Source organism: Corapipo altera, unplaced genomic scaffold (assembly GCF_003945725.1).
Source record: "Corapipo altera isolate COAL_440 unplaced genomic scaffold, ASM394572v1 61411, whole genome shotgun sequence".
NCBI lineage: Eukaryota > Metazoa > Chordata > Aves > Passeriformes > Pipridae > Corapipo > Corapipo altera.
In genome coordinates, this window is record NW_020884875.1 from 10820092 (window position 1) to 10841983 (window position 21892).

Below are 21892 nucleotides of genomic sequence, written 5' to 3' on the forward strand. Positions count from 1 at the left end.
GCCTCTCTCTCGCTTACCAGTTGTTTGTGAGTCGCGTCCCTCACAAACATACCCTCACTTCAGTGCTGTCTCTAACTCTGGCCTAGGCAGAGTTGGGGGGCCACAGGGCTCCCCTCTTCCTCCCAGAGCGGGGAAGGAGCCCAGCCACCCCCTGGCCTTCTACACCCACATGCAGCAGACACCAACAGAAACTGCCAACAGCTTCCGTGATATATGATTTTTAGCAGAAGAGAACAAGACAAGTGGTGATTGGCCCTCTAGGGAACACTGCCCTGGCACCCAATGACCTCTGCGCCCCCGACTCCCAGGGGGAGGCCAATCTTAACCCATGACACCTCTGCTACAAATTCAAATAAAATGGGAATTATCTCACTGTGCTCTGAAGAAAGCTTTTTAATAAGTGAAGTATTCATAATCTTCAACTGTGTAATACATCTGAAAAAATATTCATGCCAATTCTCTGTGCAGCAATTTTTAATTTTTGGGACAAAAAAAAGCACTCTTTGTTCAAATATTATCACATTATAACACCAAGTTCATTTCATATTGCTGAGCTTTCTGAAAAGTTACTTTAGGCACATAGCAATATGTCAAAATAAAACTAGTTTGGGAATCATAAATCCTTTTGCCTCCTTCCCTCATTCTACACTCAAAACCAGAGACAAACACTATTTTTAAGTTGAAACCAGTAATGTTAGCTAACTGAACAATGTGTCAAGCTGAGATAATGTCATTTGCAACACAGATTAAATGAAACAAACCATTTTAGCTTCGAATCAGAAGGCTTCAGTCTTAACAATCTGCATAGGAATTAATAATTTTATCAAAAGAACTTCCAAGATGCAATAAAGATAAATTTGTTAATTTTGTTTAAGTATTCAAGATTAGAATTATTTTTAAACAAAATGAGCATACCCATTCTTAAACAGTTTTACCAAAATGCAGTATTCTTCAGGTGGCTACGCTTTTTTAGCTCTTAGGAAAATATACTGTTGAAGTGTTACAACGAATTATACCCTTGGAAAATGGTTCCACGTTTCAGTGTTTCACAATATCAGATAAAAAGCTACTGACTTCCCACAGTTTATCAGATTATTTTAGAAAACTAAAATGAAAAGTAACTGCCTATGCAATCTTTTAGAAGAATTAACAATAGTATATATACTGCACGTCTCTTTCTACTTTATGTATTAGTCAATATTCCCAATAACCACAAAAGTTTAAGTTTGACCTATTTAGTTCAGCCATACATTTGAACAGTAGAAGACAGTAAGATAAACAGGTGGTGGTTAGCTACATATGTCAGATGTTCTCACTCTTCAAAAGCACTCATCTGAGTGGAGAACCCAGAAAGAGAGGGTCAACACCAAGTGGAAAAAACACACCTTCATATACGGTATAATAAAACCAGTAAATAGCAACTAAAAAGCAGAATTTCCCAACTAATAGGAAGCTCAGTTACCTTTACCATACCTTTATTTGTTGTCTTCTAAGCATCGCAAGTTCCCTCATATCACGGAATGGTTGTAGTAAGTACTGGTAGAGCTCTGTGGTAGCTTCTGCAAGACTACTGTAGGCTTCATCTTCCATTTGGTACAGTTCAAGCAGCTCTACCATACTTTCTGTATTCTTATGTTTTTCGAGCAGCTGCAGAAAAAGTACCAGTTTTAGTGAAAATATTCAAGCATTCCTGATAAAAGTGATAGTAATTTAAAAAACATTTTTTAGTCTATGGTCTTGTATCATCTTCCCATTCCCACAAAATCATCAGACAAGCAAACAGAAAAAAGTCTTAGTCCCCAATGCACATCTTCAGTTTAGACAGTCAAGTATGAGCATGTCTCTGATAACCTTAACTGAGAATGTGCAGCACTCCTACTGATTGTTTTGTTTCCAAAAATTTCTGGAAGGTAATGAATATGAGCACAAAGACAGCACAAAAAGCAACTCAGTAAAGAAATCTATAATGCAGTAATCAGGTATGTTACTTCACGTATTTTCCACTACTGGGTATCGGAGTTGGGGGAAAAGGAGTGATAGGAAAGGAGACAAAAAAGAGTTGCATTTTGGACTTTTCACAGTTGTGGGTTTTTTTGGTGTTTAGGTTTTGGTTGGTTTATTTCCCAGTCTGCTCTTTGGACTCACACAGCCCCATTACATCAGTGTGGCCTCAGCCACAGAGAGGAATCTATATGAAACAGAACACTGATCTGCATTTTGGCTAATTTTGTCTTCCAGCTTATGATTCCAGTTTTGACTTCCTAGACAGCACGAGGATTTCATTAGATTTTTTTTTTTTTTACAAAGGAAATTATCTAAGCCTTATAATCTTTAAAAAATACTTAGATGTTAGTATAAAAATGCTTTAATTCATATAAAAACCCCATAACATTGAAGTCTATTCCTTTCTTTAGTTCTTATGAAGGATAAAATTCATCTGTTTTTACAAATTTGCTACAATGTATGTTTTTTATTTTATATGCTTGTTTTGCATCTATTTTGGGCATTTGCCTGGGCAGACCTCACATGCTGCTGGAAATCTTTCACCATTTCTACCAAAAAAAATATTCAGGCTGTTTAATAAAAACTAATCTCATATAGACGTGTGGAGTATTTGATGTATTTACAAAGACAAGATTATCTGCAATTAATTCCCCTCTTACATAATTTTCCAAGTCAAAGTCACTTGTCCTTTATATCATCATCTCAAAAGCATACATTCATAGTCCAAGTTTATTTAAACTTAACATAGATTAGGAACACTATAGAATAAGCACATCCTATCTTCTATCTATTCATTCAAGTTGGATGCCAAGCCTATGTGAAATACTCTCTGTACAGTGAACTGCATCAACTGTTATAACTGAAACATCAGAGAGACAGAACTGCAGATTAGAAATGGAAGCTCTGGTCAACAGGCCTCTGATATCTGGTTCATTTATATCCTAGGACAGTGAAGAAAAGTCTTAATTACCATACTCTCTATTCAGCTTGTTCCATTACTTTTATATTACTACACTGTGTTTCAGTTACCAGATTGGGCAAGAAAAATTTCTTTCTTCATAATGCAAAGTTTGTTTCAGAAAATCTCTTAACTCCACCTGGCCTTCCTTTGAAGCACTAAAGATCAGTCAAGATTAGAGAGAGGATGCAGAGATGCAGCAAATGGCTTTATTTATATGTTCAGCATTAAAATAATGGTCACATGACAAGACAGGCAGAGCTTTCCCTCATTAAGGCTTAACAGAGAAGCAAGGTCTGGGAGAGATGGTGTAGAAGAGATGTGAAATTCCTCATAAGCACGAGACAAACACTTGTGTTTCCTAAACAATTTCACATAGAGAACTGTTGCTATTGCAAGTCATTTGTTATGCCCTCCTACTCTCCCAGCAGCATGTAGTATTTTGTAGCATTTGTTCTCACTGAGAACACTACCACTATGGTTTGTGGCTTGCATAAAACCGACATTTTATGAACTTTCAGGATTAGACACACATAACATAACCTGAAACTACAGGGACAGAAGTCATCCAACATGCTTTTGGATTCAAGGACTAAGTCCCTATGGATTTCATACATTATTCGAGCCCAATCGTTTTTTTAACCATCTAGTCTAAGAAGTCACCATCTACCTCAGTTTCTCTTTCTTGTGGCTAGTCCCTAAACCCAGAGCTGTCATACTCCAGCTTTCTCTTGCTTTCCTCCAGCACTATAAGAAAAACCTCTTGCAGTCCCAAAGCTGAAGTTATCCCTCTGCCAAGCTACTGAAAAACTAAATCTTTCTTCTCAAGCCATTCATTGCAAGAAGAGTCTCTATTATTAGTAGCAACTCAACCAGCACACTATCATATTAATTTCCTTTCAGTTGCTTACGCTATTAGTATCTTACTATTAAATAAATTTACAGCTTTGTTTCATTGTGAAACCCTACCACTCTACTAGGATGCAAATTCTAGAGGACAACAAAAACCGACAGCTGGAGAAAATTTAATCACCATTTAAAGGAGAGTCGTGGGTAAATTCATTCCAGGAACAGAACAATACAATGTAAGGAGTTTTTGTTGTTGTTGTTGTTGTTAATAGACCATTCTTAAGGCCTACTTAATAGTTCTGATATTTTGGAAGATGGGAACAACTTTTCAGAAGCGGGAGTAAAAGTGTCAAGAAATCAAAGACCTTTACAATTTTATGACTATCAGTATAGTACAGACACATCTTAGGGACACTAAAAGCTGGTAGATACTTATAATTAGTTGGCTGTTCAGCAAAAATAATGTCCATCACTGGAAACAGTAGGGATAAAGCAATGAACTATCAATACATTTCTGTGCGTATAAAAGGTAAGTAAATGGGCATAACTTCAGTTCTATTTGGTTTTTTTATGGGGTTACTCCAATCCTAAATCCAATCCTAAATCTCAGTCCTTCAGAAATACCAAACCCTCAATTAAAAAAAAAAAAAAACCTCCAAAAACAGTAAACAGAAGGTTATTCATATAGAACTACACGTATCTATCTATATACACACACATACATATGCTTAAACTACTAACGCAAGGTAGCTTCTCTTCCCTAAGGCAATGACACATGCAAAATCTATTTCCTTGTTACTAATGAGGACTTTCTGAATGAAAATGGTGATGAAACTTCATTTAATCTGCAGTTGCCAAAAAGGACATAATGAAACATGAAAAATTATTTTGAAACCACGAGTATCATCTAATTTGGTTTGGTGCAAGCACCAATGAGCTGTTGTACAGGGATACTCTTCAAAACAGGTAGGAAGGTTACCAACTTGCGAGTACTCATGGCATACAGCCCCATTACACCCATCTCTATTAACATCTTCTTCAGGCTTTTTAAATGTTTTCATGAAAAACATCTGGACATTGATCTTGAATACTGTGTTCAGTATTTTGTTCAGTGTTTTGGGCCCCTCACTACAAGAAAGACATTGAGCAAGTCCAGAGAAGGGCAGCTCCAAGGCAGCTCTGGAGAAGGAGCTGGTGAACTGTCTAGAGAATAAGTCTTATGAGCCTAGCCTAAATGAACCAAAATATGTGAATGTTTTTGGTTAAAAACTGCTGCTCGCCCTATCAGCTACCAGGTGAGTAGGAAGCAGAAGCAAGCAAACTATAGTGCTCTAAGTGCAATGTGCTGCCTACTTTTCTTTCTCTAAGAGAAGAGAGACAGAGGTAAAGACCTACCAAAAATAAACAGGATTGCTACATACAGCACTTCTCAAAATGGTATGATAGCTACCCTACAGCCTCACTTGAAAAGGTGTATTTTCCTTTCAGGAAATATCCAATCTTCCAATGCTGAGTAGATCAGCCTCCTGGGGAAGTTCAGCTGAACTATATGAACCAACTATAAATATCAACTAAGTTTATTAAACAAAGGGAAATAGATGGTATAGCTACTACAGCACTTGGAAGTACCATTGTCAGCCCAATACAGTAATCTTCCCTATGTTACAATCTTGCCTAATGCAGGCAGGAGTTGCTGGGGACTGTCCTAACAAAGTACTACTCCTTCACTAAAAGTACAGTTTGTCTTACTGGTGTTTGTTTTTTTGTACTAGAGGTTGCAGTCAGGTGGAGGTCAGCGTTTTCTCCCAAGTAACAAGCAGTAGGGCAAGAGGAAGTGACATCAAGTTGTGACATGTCAAGACTGGATAATTTCTTCATGGAAAAGGTTGTCAAGCATTGGAACACGTTGCCCAGAGAACTGGCTGAGTCACCATCCCTGGGAGTAATTAAAAGAAGTACACATATGGCACTTAGGGACACGGTTTAGTGGTGGTCTTGACAGTGCTACATTAATGGTTGGACTTGGTGATCTTAAAGGTCTTCTCTGACCTAAATGTTTCTATATACATAGTTTAAAGGAATACAGAGCTATTCTCTCATTTTTTGGAACTGATGTGATTACCAATCACCTAGTCTTCACCAACAGAGTGTGGTATGAACAGAAGACTGATAGCTACTTCTAGACAGAGCCTTGTAAGCCTGATGAAGAGTCCAGGTTGCTTTACTGCCACCAATCTGAAAGGGGCAGTGATGTGGGAAGTAGATGGTGCAAAACTGGCTACATACAGCAACTCCCATTATAAACACAATCTGATGGAAGCTTTCCTGTTCTGGATCAAAGTCAGCTGAAGCATTTTTTAGCTGGCTGACATCCAGACAGTATTCAGACTACTAGATAACCATAATGCTGGGACTAGCACAGAATCCATTGAATTAATAAGGTCTTAGGGCAAACCAGGCCCTCCACAGACTCACAAGTAGTTTGATTCTATAGTTCCAATTTTCAGTCGGGCAGTATCTCAATGAGTACCTAGCCAAATGTCTAGACCAATCTGGTAAGTTAAAACCATGCAGTTTTCAAGGTGTTAGCAAAAAATACATGAACAGTTTTGTTCATGTTCTATGCCCCAGTGAAGATTAGTTCTCAGCACATTCAGTGTTACTGCTCATTTACTTCAACAGTCTCAGTATGAATCTTCGACTTTCACAATTTTTAAATTATATTAAAGCAGTGGGTGGAAGACAGTAGACTAACATCCTGACTAGTACAGGCCTGACTAGTGCTATACCCACTAGAACAGGCCTGACTAGTACTATACCCACTAGAACAGGCCTGACTAGTGCTATACCCACTGAATACTGCATTTATTTTAAGAATCATGTTTCACAAATGTTATATTGTTCACAACTAAATGAATCCACATATTTTAGACAACTAGTACACAGATACACTCTAGCCAGCAGGAAACCTTTTTTCTTCTTCTAATTTAACAGCACATATATTTGAACCGTATAACAAAGGTTATTTCTTCTTTCAGTATTTTTTTAAACATATTTTGTCCATAAAGCTTTAAAAGCTCTACAGCAGAAAGTATAACTATGTGCAAGTTGACCTCAGCTGGGAGCATAATCCAAAGCCTGACTTAATCAATGAAGAATCAAGTCTTAAATTTCCTTTGCTATTACTCCCAAAACTTTCACTGTTATTCCTATTTTATTTTATGCATTTTATAAAAATACTGCAATATGACACATATCCATTTTTAGATAAAACCAGCAATAAAGATCTTCATAAGCTTCTTCACACTTTTGGAATAATAGTAACTACGGAACACCCTATTTTCCTATGAATTGAGATTCTTGGAAGCCTGACAGTATTATTTGCCATTTCCAGGGAGAATTCTAAAGATTTTTAACTGAAGCAGCATATTCAGTATCACAGGTAAAAAACCCTACAGATAGCTGTTGTCAGAGAAAAGTACAGTACTGCAGACAGAATAGTTTTTAGACACTCCATCCTTCACCCAGAACAGCAGTCCTAAGAGTAAAATACCAAACCCTCCTGCTGATACACTTGCAACAGTCCATAATGAGCTTCAGATGAGTTATAAAGTAAAGCTACAGAGCACATAAAATTTCTAGGCAGAATTTTAGTAACTGAACTTAAGACTGCAATTTTTTTGCATCAGAACATGCTTAGAACTGCTTCTCTTTTTAAGCTATCTTTAAACAAACAAAACAAATTATTGTTAAAAGCAAACACACTCCCACATGTCCTGGCAATGAGCAGGAGTCTTAACTACATGAAATCTTTACTATAGGCAAACTGCTTTTCTCTCTCTTACACACATGGTCCTGTACTTTAATGTCACAAATTACTGTTAGGTTTTGGATGTCCTTTCCAGGACATTCAGCTTTCTGTTTGCATGACTGCACTGCCATCAACAATCCTTACCTCTGCAGTATAAAAAGACCACTTGGACTACTGTAGCAGTAACAGACCAAAACTTGACTCTCCAGCACACATCTAAAGTGTATTTTACTGCTGGGGCAGAAATTATCGAAGAGAATACAAAATATGGATAGAGAAGGTGGAGCGGGGAAATAGCATAAATAAATTAGATAATACTGACTAGCATGAAAAGTACTTGAACCAACGCTACAGTTGTCTCACCTGTTAAGATTAAAAAAGATATAAACAAGTTAATTCCATATTAACTTATCTGGAACGGCACAGCAATCGAACACCAATTAAGTGGACAAAAAGCCCAATTTTTTTCGAAGAGACTTCTGAAAACAGGGAATTGGAAGTGTACACTGATGCACCACGAAGGTTATTGTCTGGATTTGGGGGGAGTTTTCTAAATGGCTGTTAAAGAAAAACTGAGCTAATTCAATAATCAAACCAAATGCACACATAAACACACATAACAAAGTCTGCAGTTAGTCTAAGAAATAAACAGCAAACACACATGCACACAAAACAAAACCCAACAAAGATACTGGAAAGCAAAACACAGGGTGTTTAAAACACAAGAAATAAGAACAATTCCATAAAATGTGTCTTCTAAGCCTCTGAAGAGCTGCTAATATGAAGTGAGCCACATTTTTCCTCTAAACCCTATTTAAAACAGTCCTTTATCTGTGTGCAGAGAGCCTGTGTACCTCAGTACATCTGTGCAGACATGTATCGGGTGTAGGTGGCAAGGTTTTTGTAGTAGGGGAGCTACAGGGTTGGCACCTATGGGAAGATGCCAGAAGCTTCCCCATGTCCAACATAGCCCATGCCAGCAAGCTCCAAGATGGACTCACCACTGGCCATGGTGAAGTCCATCAGCACCTCTGCGATTACATTTAAGAAGGGGGTAAGATTGCTGGCACAACAACAACTACAGCCCAAGAGAGGAGCAAGAACAAGTAAGAGAAACAACTCTGCGTACACCAAGGTCAGTGAAGAAGCAGCAGCAGGAGGTTCCCTCAAGCACTAATGTAGAGATTCTCCTGCAGTCCGTGGAAGACCCCACACTGGAGCAGCTGAATGGGCCCTGAAGCAAACTGCCATTCCATGGAGAGCCCACGATGGAGCAGGCTCCTGGCAACCTGTGGCCCCACTGACAGAAGAGCCCATGCTGGAGCAGTTTTCTGGCAGGACCTATGCCCCTACGGGAGACAGATGTTGGCACAGTCTGTTCCCCAAGGACTGCACCCTGTGAGATGGACCCACACTACAGAATTTCATGAAGGTCTGTCTCCTCTGGGTGGGTCCCCATTCTGGAGCAGGGGAAGAGCACAAAGAGGAAGGGGAGGTAAAGACAACATCTGATGATATGTGTCTCTGAGCACAACCCTCATTCCCTGTTCCCCTGTGCCACCTGGGGAGGAGGCAGAGTAATCAGTAAGAAAGTTGAGCCCAGGAAGAAGGGAGGAGAGGTGTGAAGGTGTTTTATGATTTGGTTTTATTTTTCATTATCCTACTCTGATTTGATTGGCAATAAATTAATTTCATTTCCCTAACGTGAGTCTGTTTTGCCTGTGACAGTAACTGGTGAGTGATCTCTCCCTGTCCTTATCTCGACCCATGAGAATCATCATTTTCTTGCTGACAAGGGGAGTCAGAGCAGCTTTGGTGGGCACCCAGTGGCCAACATCTACCCACTACAAGAGAACACACCTGAAGGCTACAACCAGGACACTGCAGATTGCCTGGTCTCTTTTCCCTCATATCAGTTATCCTCTCTTATACTTAGGTTAAGAGCTCCTGGACAGTAACAATTACTTTCGTCAAGTTCATTTACATTGCCTACCAAAATGAACTTCATTTCAAGATGCTACCTATAATTCCATAGAAAAGGACAAGAACTGAACTAAGAAAAACTAAAGTAGTATTTTAATGCAGCCAACTGAGCCAAAACATTACTTCCATGTATGCATCATTACTGAACAATGCAACTTCTCTCCTCCCACACAACGTTCTAAATAAAAATCTCTGCAGAACTGTATGTATATATATAACTTGTTGGAACATCACAAGGCTCAGGCATAAAGCTGCCAACTCTGACAACAATGTATGGCACACTAAATCTCTTCCTAATGCTCCAGAGGTCAACAACTAAAAGCTATGCATCTCCTTTCCTGTAAACAAGACAAACGTGTAACACCATGTGTTTTTGTTTAAGATGGTGCTTGTCTGGTCACTCTGCCTTACTGTGTGATGTGCCTGCACCACTCCCGAGTTAGACTATCAAGTCAAATGAGTGCCTATAAAAACTAGGTATTTGCTTGAATTTCATATGTTACTTAGCATAGCCACAGATAAGCTACAAAAATCATAGTAAACAAGGGCTAATTGCATAAGAGTCTTAGGCTTTGGGGTTTTTTTCCTGTTAGCAACACAGAAATAGGTATTTATATTGTAAAATGATTTGATGAATAAAATATAACTGTTTATTTTATTTCAGAGTTGTTATGGCACTCTGAGTTATTACGGACTCCTTTCCTGTGGAAAGGGGCAAAATAACTAAAAGATAAAGTCACTAATGAATCACTGATCAGTTGGAACACAGTAACTCTGAATAGAAAGACTTCTAGGCAACACCTCACCCTGAAGGCTTGGCAAAGAATTTATTTTACACATGTCCTAATGAGTTCTAAGTAATTTTTTTTCTGCAGGCCAGAAGACTGAAAACATACATACGTAAGTGTTCATGCTGTGCCATAAAATACGTTAAGTTTTGGTCCACAGATCCTCTTCTTCTCTGCTTCTGAACTATGCTGTTAGGAAAGCATACTCAAGAGCATCAAAACTGACAACTGCCTAAGCAAAAAGATGTGTACAGAACAAAGATACTTACTTAGCAAGTATTAAAGTGCTAGTCTTAAAACCCTTCATGTAAGATTTGTGATGTCAGGGCACAGCCCCAGCCAAACACCCATCTCCACTAAAAAGTTTCACCCTCAAGTCAGCTCATGGGAATTAGATCAGCAGCACAGAATTAGTACTATCAGCAGTTTTACAATGTATTTGGCACAGCAGCAGATAATTCTCAAGTATCTGATAAGTCTACTGTTAGACTTCTAAAAATCTAATTCAAAGCAAGTAAAGCATTACGATAATACCAGATTCTAAGCACTGGTATGGGTGAATTTACTTTTTAAAGCTGAGCTAATGGCTTGCTCCTATCAAAAGGAGATTCCACTTCCTATACTCTCTTCCCTCTCTTCTTCCAACTCTTCTTCAGTTCCGTGTTCCTTCTGCTCTTACATGCTTTCTTCCTCCACTTCACTGGCTTTGGTGAAGACACTTCAACAAACTAACTTGGCATCTGGCAGAAAGCTGTTTTTGTAGTTTCTCTTGAATTAATTTACTGAGATTTATTGAGTTGCATCAGCACACCACAAGGACAGAGAAGCAGAACAGAAACAAACACAAAGCTGAAAGTTGAAAACAACACTAGCAAGCTCATGATCCAGTTCTTCAGCTCCCTTCAACAACGACCTTTAAACCCAGGTGACAGCTGACAGGTAATTCAAATGGCCCTCTGTACGTCCTTTCAATGCTGTTAGAGTTCAACACTGTTTCAACCTCTACAGGACCTCATTCATGGAAAGGCAGGTCTAAGAAGAAAACAGCATTTTGCATCACTAAATGTAATTTTTAAAGTTTCCAAGCTGAAATTATGGGGTTTTTTTATTTAGAGTTTACAACATATAAAAAAAGTCCATTAGAAAGAATATATTTACAGTCCACTATTAATAACAAAAGGCTAAATAAGATACCAAGAAAATCCTTAGATCTCATATCATGCGCATTTCTTTTCCTCCTACCTTAACAACAAATACAATGTAAATTACAAGCTATTAAATCACTTTCATAACAGAACAGTACTTAAGGCAAAAGCAATTCATATTAGCACTAGGTGAGCAGACTTGTATTCTGTCGTGCTAACTGTTTGGGTTGGTTTTATTCCTATTCTTATGGAGAAATGAATGTGAAAGGATAAAGAGTTTAAATATTATGGAGAAATAAAATCCATGCACAATAAAGCAGCATGATAAAACACAGTTGAAATAATACATACCATTTAGCTACTAATTCAGCTCTTCCAGAACAGCTCCAATATGGCCAGTAGTTTTGGATTCTTTAAACTCCTCCCACATATGATTTTTTTGCTGAATTATACTACTCTGAAGTGACAAAATGGTATAACTTAAAATTCTAACATTCGATGATTATGAACATGTATCACATTACTGAAAGCTGAAAAATTTGTGCTCTGAAGCACAGTGCTACTTGTAGAAAAATTACAAACTTCCAGAAACTTCTAAAACTAATCTACAGATTCTCTCCCTCAAAAGTTTCACAACTTTATACATTCATTTCTTTTTCTTCTTTTTTTTTTTTTAAATTGCCTTACAACAGATATAAAACACAGTAAGTTCGTTGGATTTTTTTTTTTAAGAAGAAGAAAGTCCTAATCAAAGCTAGTTTAAGCATGGGGTTCAACTAGAAGACACAATGAGGTTCCTTCTAACATAATAATCTATGATTCTAAAGTATTGAAAATCTTTTACAATACTCTCTCCCTGAAGTAGCTCAAAACAAGTCATGATACAATACTGTTTCATGAAAAGCTGTGCGACTATTAATTTTAGATGACCCACATAAATTATCTGCAAGTCATCACAAATGCTAATTGATTATTTAAACAACTTTTTTTCATCAGAAAAAAACTAAACCCATCCAGTTTCCCCACACTATGACAGCATTTTTTCCAAAAGATCATAAACACTAGCCTACAAATGCATTTTGAAAAGTACTGTAACAGTAGATAATGAAATTTTTTGCTTATTTTATGCATTTAAGAAAGCAAAGGTACTCAATTTCCTTTAAAACACAACAAAAAAGTTTGTTGGATGATTGAAAGTGTTTTATAACACCTTTCCAGAAGCAAATCCCTAACAAAAAAAGTCTGATAAGTGTTAAGATTTGTCTGAAGGAGTAATGTTTGTCTGTCCCATATGTAACAAAAAAAAAAAACCTCGAAACTATACATTTGATACTACTACATAAATACCACAAACAGAAAAGAATAGAAAGGAAACCCCTAAATAGGGTTTTACCACTGAAAGATTTTTAATTGAAAGTAGTATCTGCCGAAATTTTTGCTACTGGCAAGCGGAGTCGTGCAGATACACCACCAGTGTTCTACTCACATCTACACTCAATGGCTCCAGATGATCATTTTCAAAGCCTAGCTAGCCAGGGAAGCTGTCTTCACATCAAAACACCTTTATGCCTACAACCAGAGGAGCTAATTCAAAAGTAAAGTCCAAACTGCACCAACGAGCCTTTAATAAGAGGTTACTAATAATAATGGACACAGTTTATAGGAAAAAGCTAGTAAACAAGGAGACCATTTGCAGAGATGTTTCAAGTTATTATCTATTACTCTGTGTTAAAATTCTTCATGAGGTTTTCAGATAAAGTAATAATAATCCAAATTCTTCAGAAAATGGAAATTGGGCTAGGTTCAACAGCAAACTAATTAAAACAAAAACATATTTCCCTTATTAGCTGATACAACTTATGATTGGAATGACTATGAGATCATCCAATTTCCTGCCCAACAAATTAAGACTTCTCTTTATTTTTATAATCCTGTCTCAAGTCATGAAAGTGTTTAAACATAAAGGCTAACCCATATTCTAGCAAATATCACCATTACATTTCTGATGAGAGCATACTACTACTTCCTGTGAAGTTACAACAATTCTTTCAACATTGTTCTTAAAACATTCTTGCATGTTTGCTATTAAAACAACACTGCTCTTAAAGCAAGTATTTTCAGTGAACTGTCCAAGATCTTGGTTTTGAATGGATACGGTGATAATAGTACTATTAATAGTAATTAAATTAATTGTTATAATATCCATTGGCTTCACTTCTCTTCCTCAAAAAACTCTTCATCTACTCATCTAGATCACTGCACACTACACAGTTAAAGCAACAGTTGCTGACAGTCTCATGTGTCCCTTCCCTAAGAAGGGTTATCAGACCAAGTACCAGTAGCAGGACAAAGCTTCTGGATACTGAATTTTGAACACAATAAATTGTTTACAACAGCAGAGTATACTGTTTACAAGCTTTTACTACACAGCACATTAACAAAAACTTGTGACATTTTAAAAATAGTTATTTTAACTCAGGGTTATTTTTGTGTTTGTTTTCTGGAAAAGAGAGAAGAAACAATGTAGCTGTTTTATTATTAGCAACTCCTAAGTACTCCAGTTGCCAACAAAAGTGCAAAATAGGTTCTAGATGCAGGTTCCTCTAAAGAGTTCAAGCCATGTTCATTTTCTTCACTTGTGTTTGTATGATACTGAAAAAATAAATACAGTGTGGCATTACAGAATAACACAGAGTAACATTATAATATCATCAAATGTTAATAATTCAGATTCTTCTCTGAAGAAAATAAAGGAGAAAAAGGACTGTGCCAACTTAGAAGATACTCTGAATGACTAAAGCACCAGGCTCAACATTCCACAATCCCCCCCTTATTCTACCACCTATTTAGCCCATTCTTGAGCAACAGCTCAGATATATATACATATTAAACTAACTCAGTGAAGTTGTATATCTTTATAACGTCATCATTCTTCTTCTCTCTCCTTCTAGCCTTTCTTCCTTCTCTCTCTACTATATTCTTGATGGCTAGGTTTTCATCTCTTGCAAAGATAAAGTCTGGCAGATATATCTTTAGCTGGACTGAGTCCTCACTTCAACTGAAGTCCTCTCCATGAACAGCAATACCCTGGTGGATTGCAATGCTATGTGTCTACCAATATTAAAAATGAACTGTTAAAAGCACATCCTCAGAAAGGAAAAAGTGCAGCCATTTCTGAAAATCTTTGTTTCTCAATGCCTTCTTCAGCTCTGCATTTACATTTGCAAGAAACACAATCCTCACTGTCTGTCTGTAAAGTGTCTTGTCATGTTACAGAAAGAAATGTAAAACAATTAAATTATTAGGAACAATCTGGTTTAAATTCTAAACCTGCTTGTGTAATACTATCTCAGCCAGAAAAGGAGAGGACGAAGATGTTACTGGAGTAAGAAAACAGTTTTAAAAGGCATTTACCTTGAAGGGAGGACATTCAACTGAAGAGAAAGAAAACAATGCTGGGAAAAATGAGAAAAAATATGCAAGACAAAGGTAAACATGAAGAAAGGACAACACAACATCATCTCTAAAAGCTAGAGAAATGAAGAGAGCTGTGAATCCTGAAGAGCACAATGGGTTACAGAGTGTTTATTACATAGATTGTTCACAACTCTTCAAAATATTCTGTCATATGAAAATGCTGCAATTGCCTATCAACAACTTGAAACAAAAAATAGAGGAAAGTCTATCTCTACATTTATGGAAACAAAGGGAATATCAAATAAAATAATGTGAGCAGCAGAAATACTCCCCCAAGTACAAAACATAAATGGTTCTTCAATCCCAGTTTAGGCAGCTAAACAGAGCATATACTGCATTTCTTTTTTTTTTTTCTTTTTTACTCTCAAATATTTGGATAAGGAAATTAATTATGAGACTGGCAAGCTGCTGTCTTCAGTTTCTAAAAATTAAGTCCAGGCTTACCAGCTAACTAATATTGCTATACTCTACAGAATGTACTCTTAATTTTCATGTAAGACTTAAGTTCTGTCAAGAAAAGATCTTTTCTCAATTTTTCAAGCAGACATCCTTTTCTTTATGCACATAATTTGTCCACATTTTAAAGAAACATACATTATTTTAAGCATTCCGATGTTTTCAGAGACAGCTGCAGCAGTCATTTTCAGCTAGCTCTAGTACTAGCTCAGTACTAGTTAGAGTAGTAATATCATGTAGGAGTCTCCTAGGAGCTTGGAGGCTACTTGCTTGTTCTACAGAGCAGGCCCTACAGCTGCTGACATATTTTATTTTGGTTAGTTCTAACTTACAGTACTAGTTCAGTTAAACAGCCTAATTACAAAGGATTTAGAAGCAAAACAGTTTTACTGGAAACAAGAGTTAACACAACAAATAATGAGTACAGAAAAAGAAGCATTCAAACAAAAATAGCTTGAATTTCCTGAATGCTCAGCATTAGTCTTAACTCTGCTCCACTCATGTCAATAGGGAAAAAAATGCCCAGTGTATCTTATTTTAATCTCCTGTGCTCCGACAGTGAAATCCAAACCAGTGTTCTGCTCTCCCCTGAGACACCTTATATATCTTCTAAATCTAGCACTGCAGCTCATATACCATATTCAGTTATCTTTCTTCTTGCATAAAAAGATGCTATATTGGTTTGATGGAAACACTACTGCTAACGTTTTTTCTGTGCTACTGGAACACTGAACACTTTTTTGTAATGTTTTATATTTACTTTTGAATTATTTTTGAGTTTGATGTTGAAGCTCCCTTTAAAGCTCATTGTGCCTAGCAGTAGATCATTGAACAGCCATCAGGCACCTTACTTTGGGAAAAGTTCCATTTTTGGTACAATGCCCCACTATCTACCATATATACATTTATTTTAGAACTGAATACATATAACCAAAAGCAATGAAGTAAAATTCTTCTAGTCAGAGATGATCCTGAATATTATTTTCCACTAAAATATTATAACAGGTTCAACAAAATATTGGATATTATTTTTTTTAATGTAAACAGAAATATGTGACAATATTGAAGAAATACACTTTGGAAAGTAACAAATGTGAAATTCCATAACCAATTTCTTACCACTTTCTGTGATTTGACAAACATATTTCATTCATTCAAAACAAAAAGAAAAAACTTGCCTACTGATGCTGCAAAAGTAATTTTAAAAAATGCTTGTATCTGATTTAAGAAGAAATTAAAGTGATCATACAGCCTTCCATCAAAAAAAAACACCCTACATTTTCTTCTCATATAAGTTGTTACTGTAAAAAAAAAAAACCAAACCCACACTTATTTTTCCTTAGCCTTCCAGGTTCTTTGAATCAAAAGAAAATTAACCCAAACAACATAAGACAAAAGTTTTCAGGGCTATTCTCATGTTTAGTAAATATAACACTACACAGGAGACGGAGACTAAAAATAGCAGTAGGTCCTCGCTCTCAGGGCAGTCTTAATTCAAACACAGAAGATAAGATGCTTTCAAAATTTCTTCAGAATTTAATCATGCACTTTGAAGTGTTTGAACTTTTGTATTACAGTAATTCAAAAGAACACACACAGAACAGAGATACAAAATGGTCTTTGTCTGCCTCCAGACACTGGAATTCACAGATTTTATAAAGCACAAAGAAAACCAAAGCAAGTCTCTGACTAGTTTTATACCTGGCACTCAAGATCCTGTAAAGTATCATCCACCAAATTTCAGTCTGCCAGGGCAATTAAGAGCTATAAGGAACAGGAACATTCCCAGGTGCCATTAATTGTAATTCAGTTGCTGAATTACACATGTAACATACAGATAGGCTTCCCAAATCCTCAACTCACTATGCACAACACACAATGAAGTATGTCTGTAGCATGACTAAGCCACCAAACCCTCTTAATCACAGTTGATACTAACGCCACTTTTTATTCAGAAAAATCGTGACTACATTCAACCTTTTGAGAACGCAGCATGGACAAGGAAATACACCATCATCTAAAGTCACAAAAATTTATAAACATGTACATATGGCCTAGAAAAACTCCTCTATATATAGGAGGAACATAGGAAACGGGCGAGAGAAAGAGTACAGAGGCGAATGTTTTCTGCCTTCTAGACACAAAGTTTAAGATTTTGGAAAAACTGTCTAAGAAGCAGGAATCACAAATAAGGATTCAGCGATATACTCTCTATTGAAATAACATCTTTTTATCTTTTTAGCTGAGCACCTGAGGAATTTTTTTAAGACAGATATAAACTTAATGAACAGGTTTTTACTTTAACATTAAATTAAATTCCTAAACTATTCCAAAATTAATAGTTTTATTTGAAAAAAAGAAAAGACGTGCTATTTCAAAACTGCAAATGAGACAGAAGAAATAAATTCCAGGTCACACAGTTCCTCTACAACTATTTTACTTACTCATCTTGGATCTGTTTCTACTTGCAACATTCTTCGGGCTTATTAAGTTTAAAATTCACACCGAGATCAAATTTACTATTACAAAGAGCAACAATTATTATCCGCTGTGAAAATAAAGTGACTTGTGTGTAACTTAGGAAAAGTAACAAATAGCTAAGTAGGGGATGCTCAAACAAGGAACATGAGGCTTTGTTGCTCACTTTGCCTCCCTACCCCAAAAAATACAATCAACAGAAACTGCAAGCATTTCTCAAGTAATCCTCTGCTTAGAAAAATTTGTCCTGGGAAAAAAAGACATACATGACATAACTATAAACCACAGAGGTATATTTTAAGACGCTAAGTCAAGGTCTTGGGATTTCAAAGCTTGTCTTTTGCATAATTTCACATTAATGAAGACCCTCCACATTCCCTGTGCTCCTAGATATCATTCCAGTTACCAATGCTGCTCAATCTCTTTCTTTTTTTCCCCCAAAGTTCCTGTAAGAGACAAAATTGTTTAAAATTGCACAGATTCCTGCAATCAACTAACAGAAGATTTCAAGCACAGACGGAAAAGTAAATTAAAGAGTGAGATAAACCATGGATTCAGCAGGTTTGCTTTAAAGTAAAATAAACCCTTTACTTCAGAAATACCAAGCACTGCCCATCATCCTCTGCTTCATTTGTTTAGAATTGCAGTGACAAAGAGTATCAGTATTTGCTTAAAAGAAAGACATTTACTGTAGACCAAGCAAACCCTCAACAGGTAAGGAAAAGAGAAACCTGAGAGCCAAAAGGGAAAGAGTGGGTCATTCCATTGGTTTCTTTTCTTCAACATGAACTACCTTTAATTAAAGAAGGATCAACTTACACAAGTGACAGTGACAGAAGTGCACCTGTATTGCCTTTAGGTACACTACTGGACTGGTTACCATGGGAAACGATTGTAGTCAAATGCATACATAGGCTCTGCCATTTTGTCTGCACCAAGTTCAGAACACTAACAGAGAATAAGATGTTGCAGTTTATAGGTCTTGATGGATAAAGCTTGCTCTGTATATCGATAACCAATTTATTTTTTGCCAATAGTACTGCTGCCAACAAAATAGAAATTAAGATTCTCCAAGAAACAAATGGTTCTTGCTCAGTAATTCCTAATCAGCATTTCCTCAAAAACACCACATGTCTCAAGTTAGGTACCCAGTTCCCAAATTTCAAATGTTTAACGGGAATTTCCCTTGTCCTGCACAGCTTCTTGTAAGAACTGCTGAGCTAAAGGCTAAGTCTAATCTAAGCGTACAGTCCCAAGTATTCATGGAGTCAAAAAAACCAGTGGAAGACAATACGCTTCCGTATTCTGTGGACTAAAACTACTGCTGAAAATTCCCAGACTAATAACCAGTTGTATACCCAATATCAAGAATTAATTCAGCCCTTTAAATAGACATGAAAAGAAAAAGAAAAATCAAAATTACATACCCTAACGCAACAGTTTAAAAATAAACTTTTACCTAACAATGCTATACGTTGGATGTTCTTACCATGACTATACCATTGATAAAACAATTTTCTCATACCCTAACTCCAGTCACCAAAGAAAAACTCAGCCTGAATTCTACAAAGACAAAAAATTATGCCACGAAAACAGACAGCAAGGAGATGTGCTTCCACTGCATCGCGGAAAAAGCAATCGCCACTACACATTTTTGAATACAATGTTGGTAGGATACATGCAGGTAGCTGAAGCAGCCAAACTTGACCTATATCCATACAATAGAATTAAGGTGTTGTTTGCAAAAATAAAGAATTGCCTAACGTGATCCATACTCACAGTCACATCTAGATAGATCCTGTTACATTCTGGACCAAGGCCACTGAAACAAAAAAACAAGCGTAACATTCTCCTTTTATAATGTGGAAATCTGGGTCCTCATATACCTCAGTCCACGAAGACTGAGAAAGTGGAAAAATTCCCACACGCTTATGCTACAAGTTAGTTAGCAGGAAATCCTCAACTACTTTGTCTAAACAACACAGGGTACGGGAAAGACATGGCGTGTCCTGAAATATCCAAGTCTTGACAGACACTACCAACAGTAACACAGTAAATAACCGCTAGGGTCAGACAGCTTGTTTTTTTAAAATCCTCACTCTAGGAACTTATCTGCTGAACAAAAGTTGTACTTACTCCAATTTCACTGGAAAACGTCATCTCACTATATAAATACCAGATTCAACACCCAGAGCTTAGAGGAACCTAGAATTTCTTGGCCTCAAGTGTCTAAATTGCACTGCCAAAACAAACACCACATGTTGCTGCTTCTATTTAACAGAAAAATTCAGACCCCAACACATCGTCGTCCAAGGCAATACAAGAACAAAAATATGGGATCTTGCCAAATCCATCACATACTTGTTCAAAAAGATCTACAATTGCACAGAATAAAGTACTGAGCCACACTCAGATGAGTAAAGAAATCGGCACCTTTTTAAATCCTGGCCCCAGAGACCTTGGAAAGGTTAAGCCTCATTTTCTCACTAAGGAACGGGACAACAAGAACAAGGAAGACAACGACTGAAAAAAGATGCCACAGATTAAACTAAGGGTGACACCAAAGTGGAGAGATCTGAACCAGTCTAACCTCCTGGATTCGTCTGCGGGCCCGCTGCAGCACCTCCTCGTACCCCTTCTGTCGCAGCTCACTCAGGCTCTCGTAATACTCTTCGGGGTCATCGGTCTCGGTGAAGAGCACCTGCGAAAGGATCTTCCAGCCACAGGTATCCAGGCTGTGGACCAAGTAAACTTGCAGCTTGTAACACAGAGCGTCCATCTCCTGCTCAGATAGTTCCGGGGCTCCGAACAGCACCGTCCACATGCCCGAGGGCTCTTCGGGGAAGGCAGGCAGGTAGGGCTCCAGCTCCGAGTTCACCGAGCACAGCTGCTGGTGCACGGCCCGCAAGTCCTGGAAGGAGAAGAGGCCGGCCCAGCTGCACTCCTCCCCCACGGGCTCGGCGTCTGGAGCGCCCGGCTCGCCCGCCCGCGGGGGCGACGGTGGCAGCGACAGCGCGGCGGCCGCGTCCTCCTTCCCCAGCTCCAGCACCTCGATCTCCTCGGGGGCACCTGCCGCCTCTGGGCCGCGCTGCGGCCTCCGCGCCGGGCTGCACTTGGCGCGTAGCGGGCTTTGGGGTAGCGCCTCGGCCCGGGCGTGGGCGCAGCCCCGGGGCGGCCCCGCGTCCCTGCGCGCCGCGGGGCCGCCGGCCTTGGGAGCGGCCGCGGTCTCGGGGCCGCCGCGGCGCAGCTCGCGGGAGCCGCTGCGCTGGCGCTGCGCCGTGCGGTTGTGGCAGGTGATGGCGAACTTGCCCTCGATCTCGTTCCAGGCCACGATGAAGGCGAACTTGTGCTTCTCTCGCTCCTGGAAGGCGTGCGGCCTGACGGCCACCCAGTCGGCCTCCAGCGTCTCCTCCAAGGCGAAGGCGGACATGGCGCCGCGCGGCTCCGCACACGGGAACACGCCTCCCGCCCTCCGCGCTACCGTCCCGTCAGCCGGCCCGCAGCCCCGCGCCGCCTCACCGCCCACTACCAGCCATCTTAGCGGCCGGAGGGCGGGGGGGTGTGCGCTGGTTCCCCACCGGAGCGGCGGGGGAGGAAGGGCGGAGCGCACTCGCCTCCGGCCGCTGCCCGCGCGGTGCCGCCGGTCCCAGGGCGGACAATGCCCGACGCCCCCGCGCAGGTACCGGGCGCGCGTCACGTGGGGCTGGATCTGTTTACAAGCGGCGGCGGCGCTGCGGCAACTCCGCGCCGGCCCCGCCCCCCGCGCGACCCGCGCCGGCCCCACCCCCGTCGCCGCCTGTCCCCATTGGCGGAGCAAGGCGGGCGGAGCCTCGCGCCGCGGCCCCGCCCCTCCTCAGCGGAACCGCCACGCTCGCGCTCCCGCGGTGGGCGGAGCAGGAGGACGCCCCGCCCCTTCTCTGAGGACGCCAGCGCGAGCGTGCGG

At 39.2% G+C, this 21892-nt stretch overlaps 1 protein-coding gene across 1 annotated transcript in view; it reads right to left on the reverse strand.

Moving 5' to 3' along the window:
- Positions 1-21650, reverse strand: part of JMY (junction mediating and regulatory protein, p53 cofactor) — a 68762-nt gene extending 47112 nt beyond the window's left edge. Inside the window, exons 1-2 of the mRNA XM_027634411.1 lie at positions 20540-21650; positions 1474-1647 (exon numbers count right to left, since the gene is read on the reverse strand). Of these exons, the coding sequence (XP_027490212.1) occupies positions 1474-1647; positions 20540-21379 (1014 nt within the window). The 5' untranslated portion in view covers positions 21380-21650. The remainder of the gene's footprint in view (positions 1-1473; positions 1648-20539) is intronic.
- Positions 21651-21892: the final 242 nt, after the last annotated feature.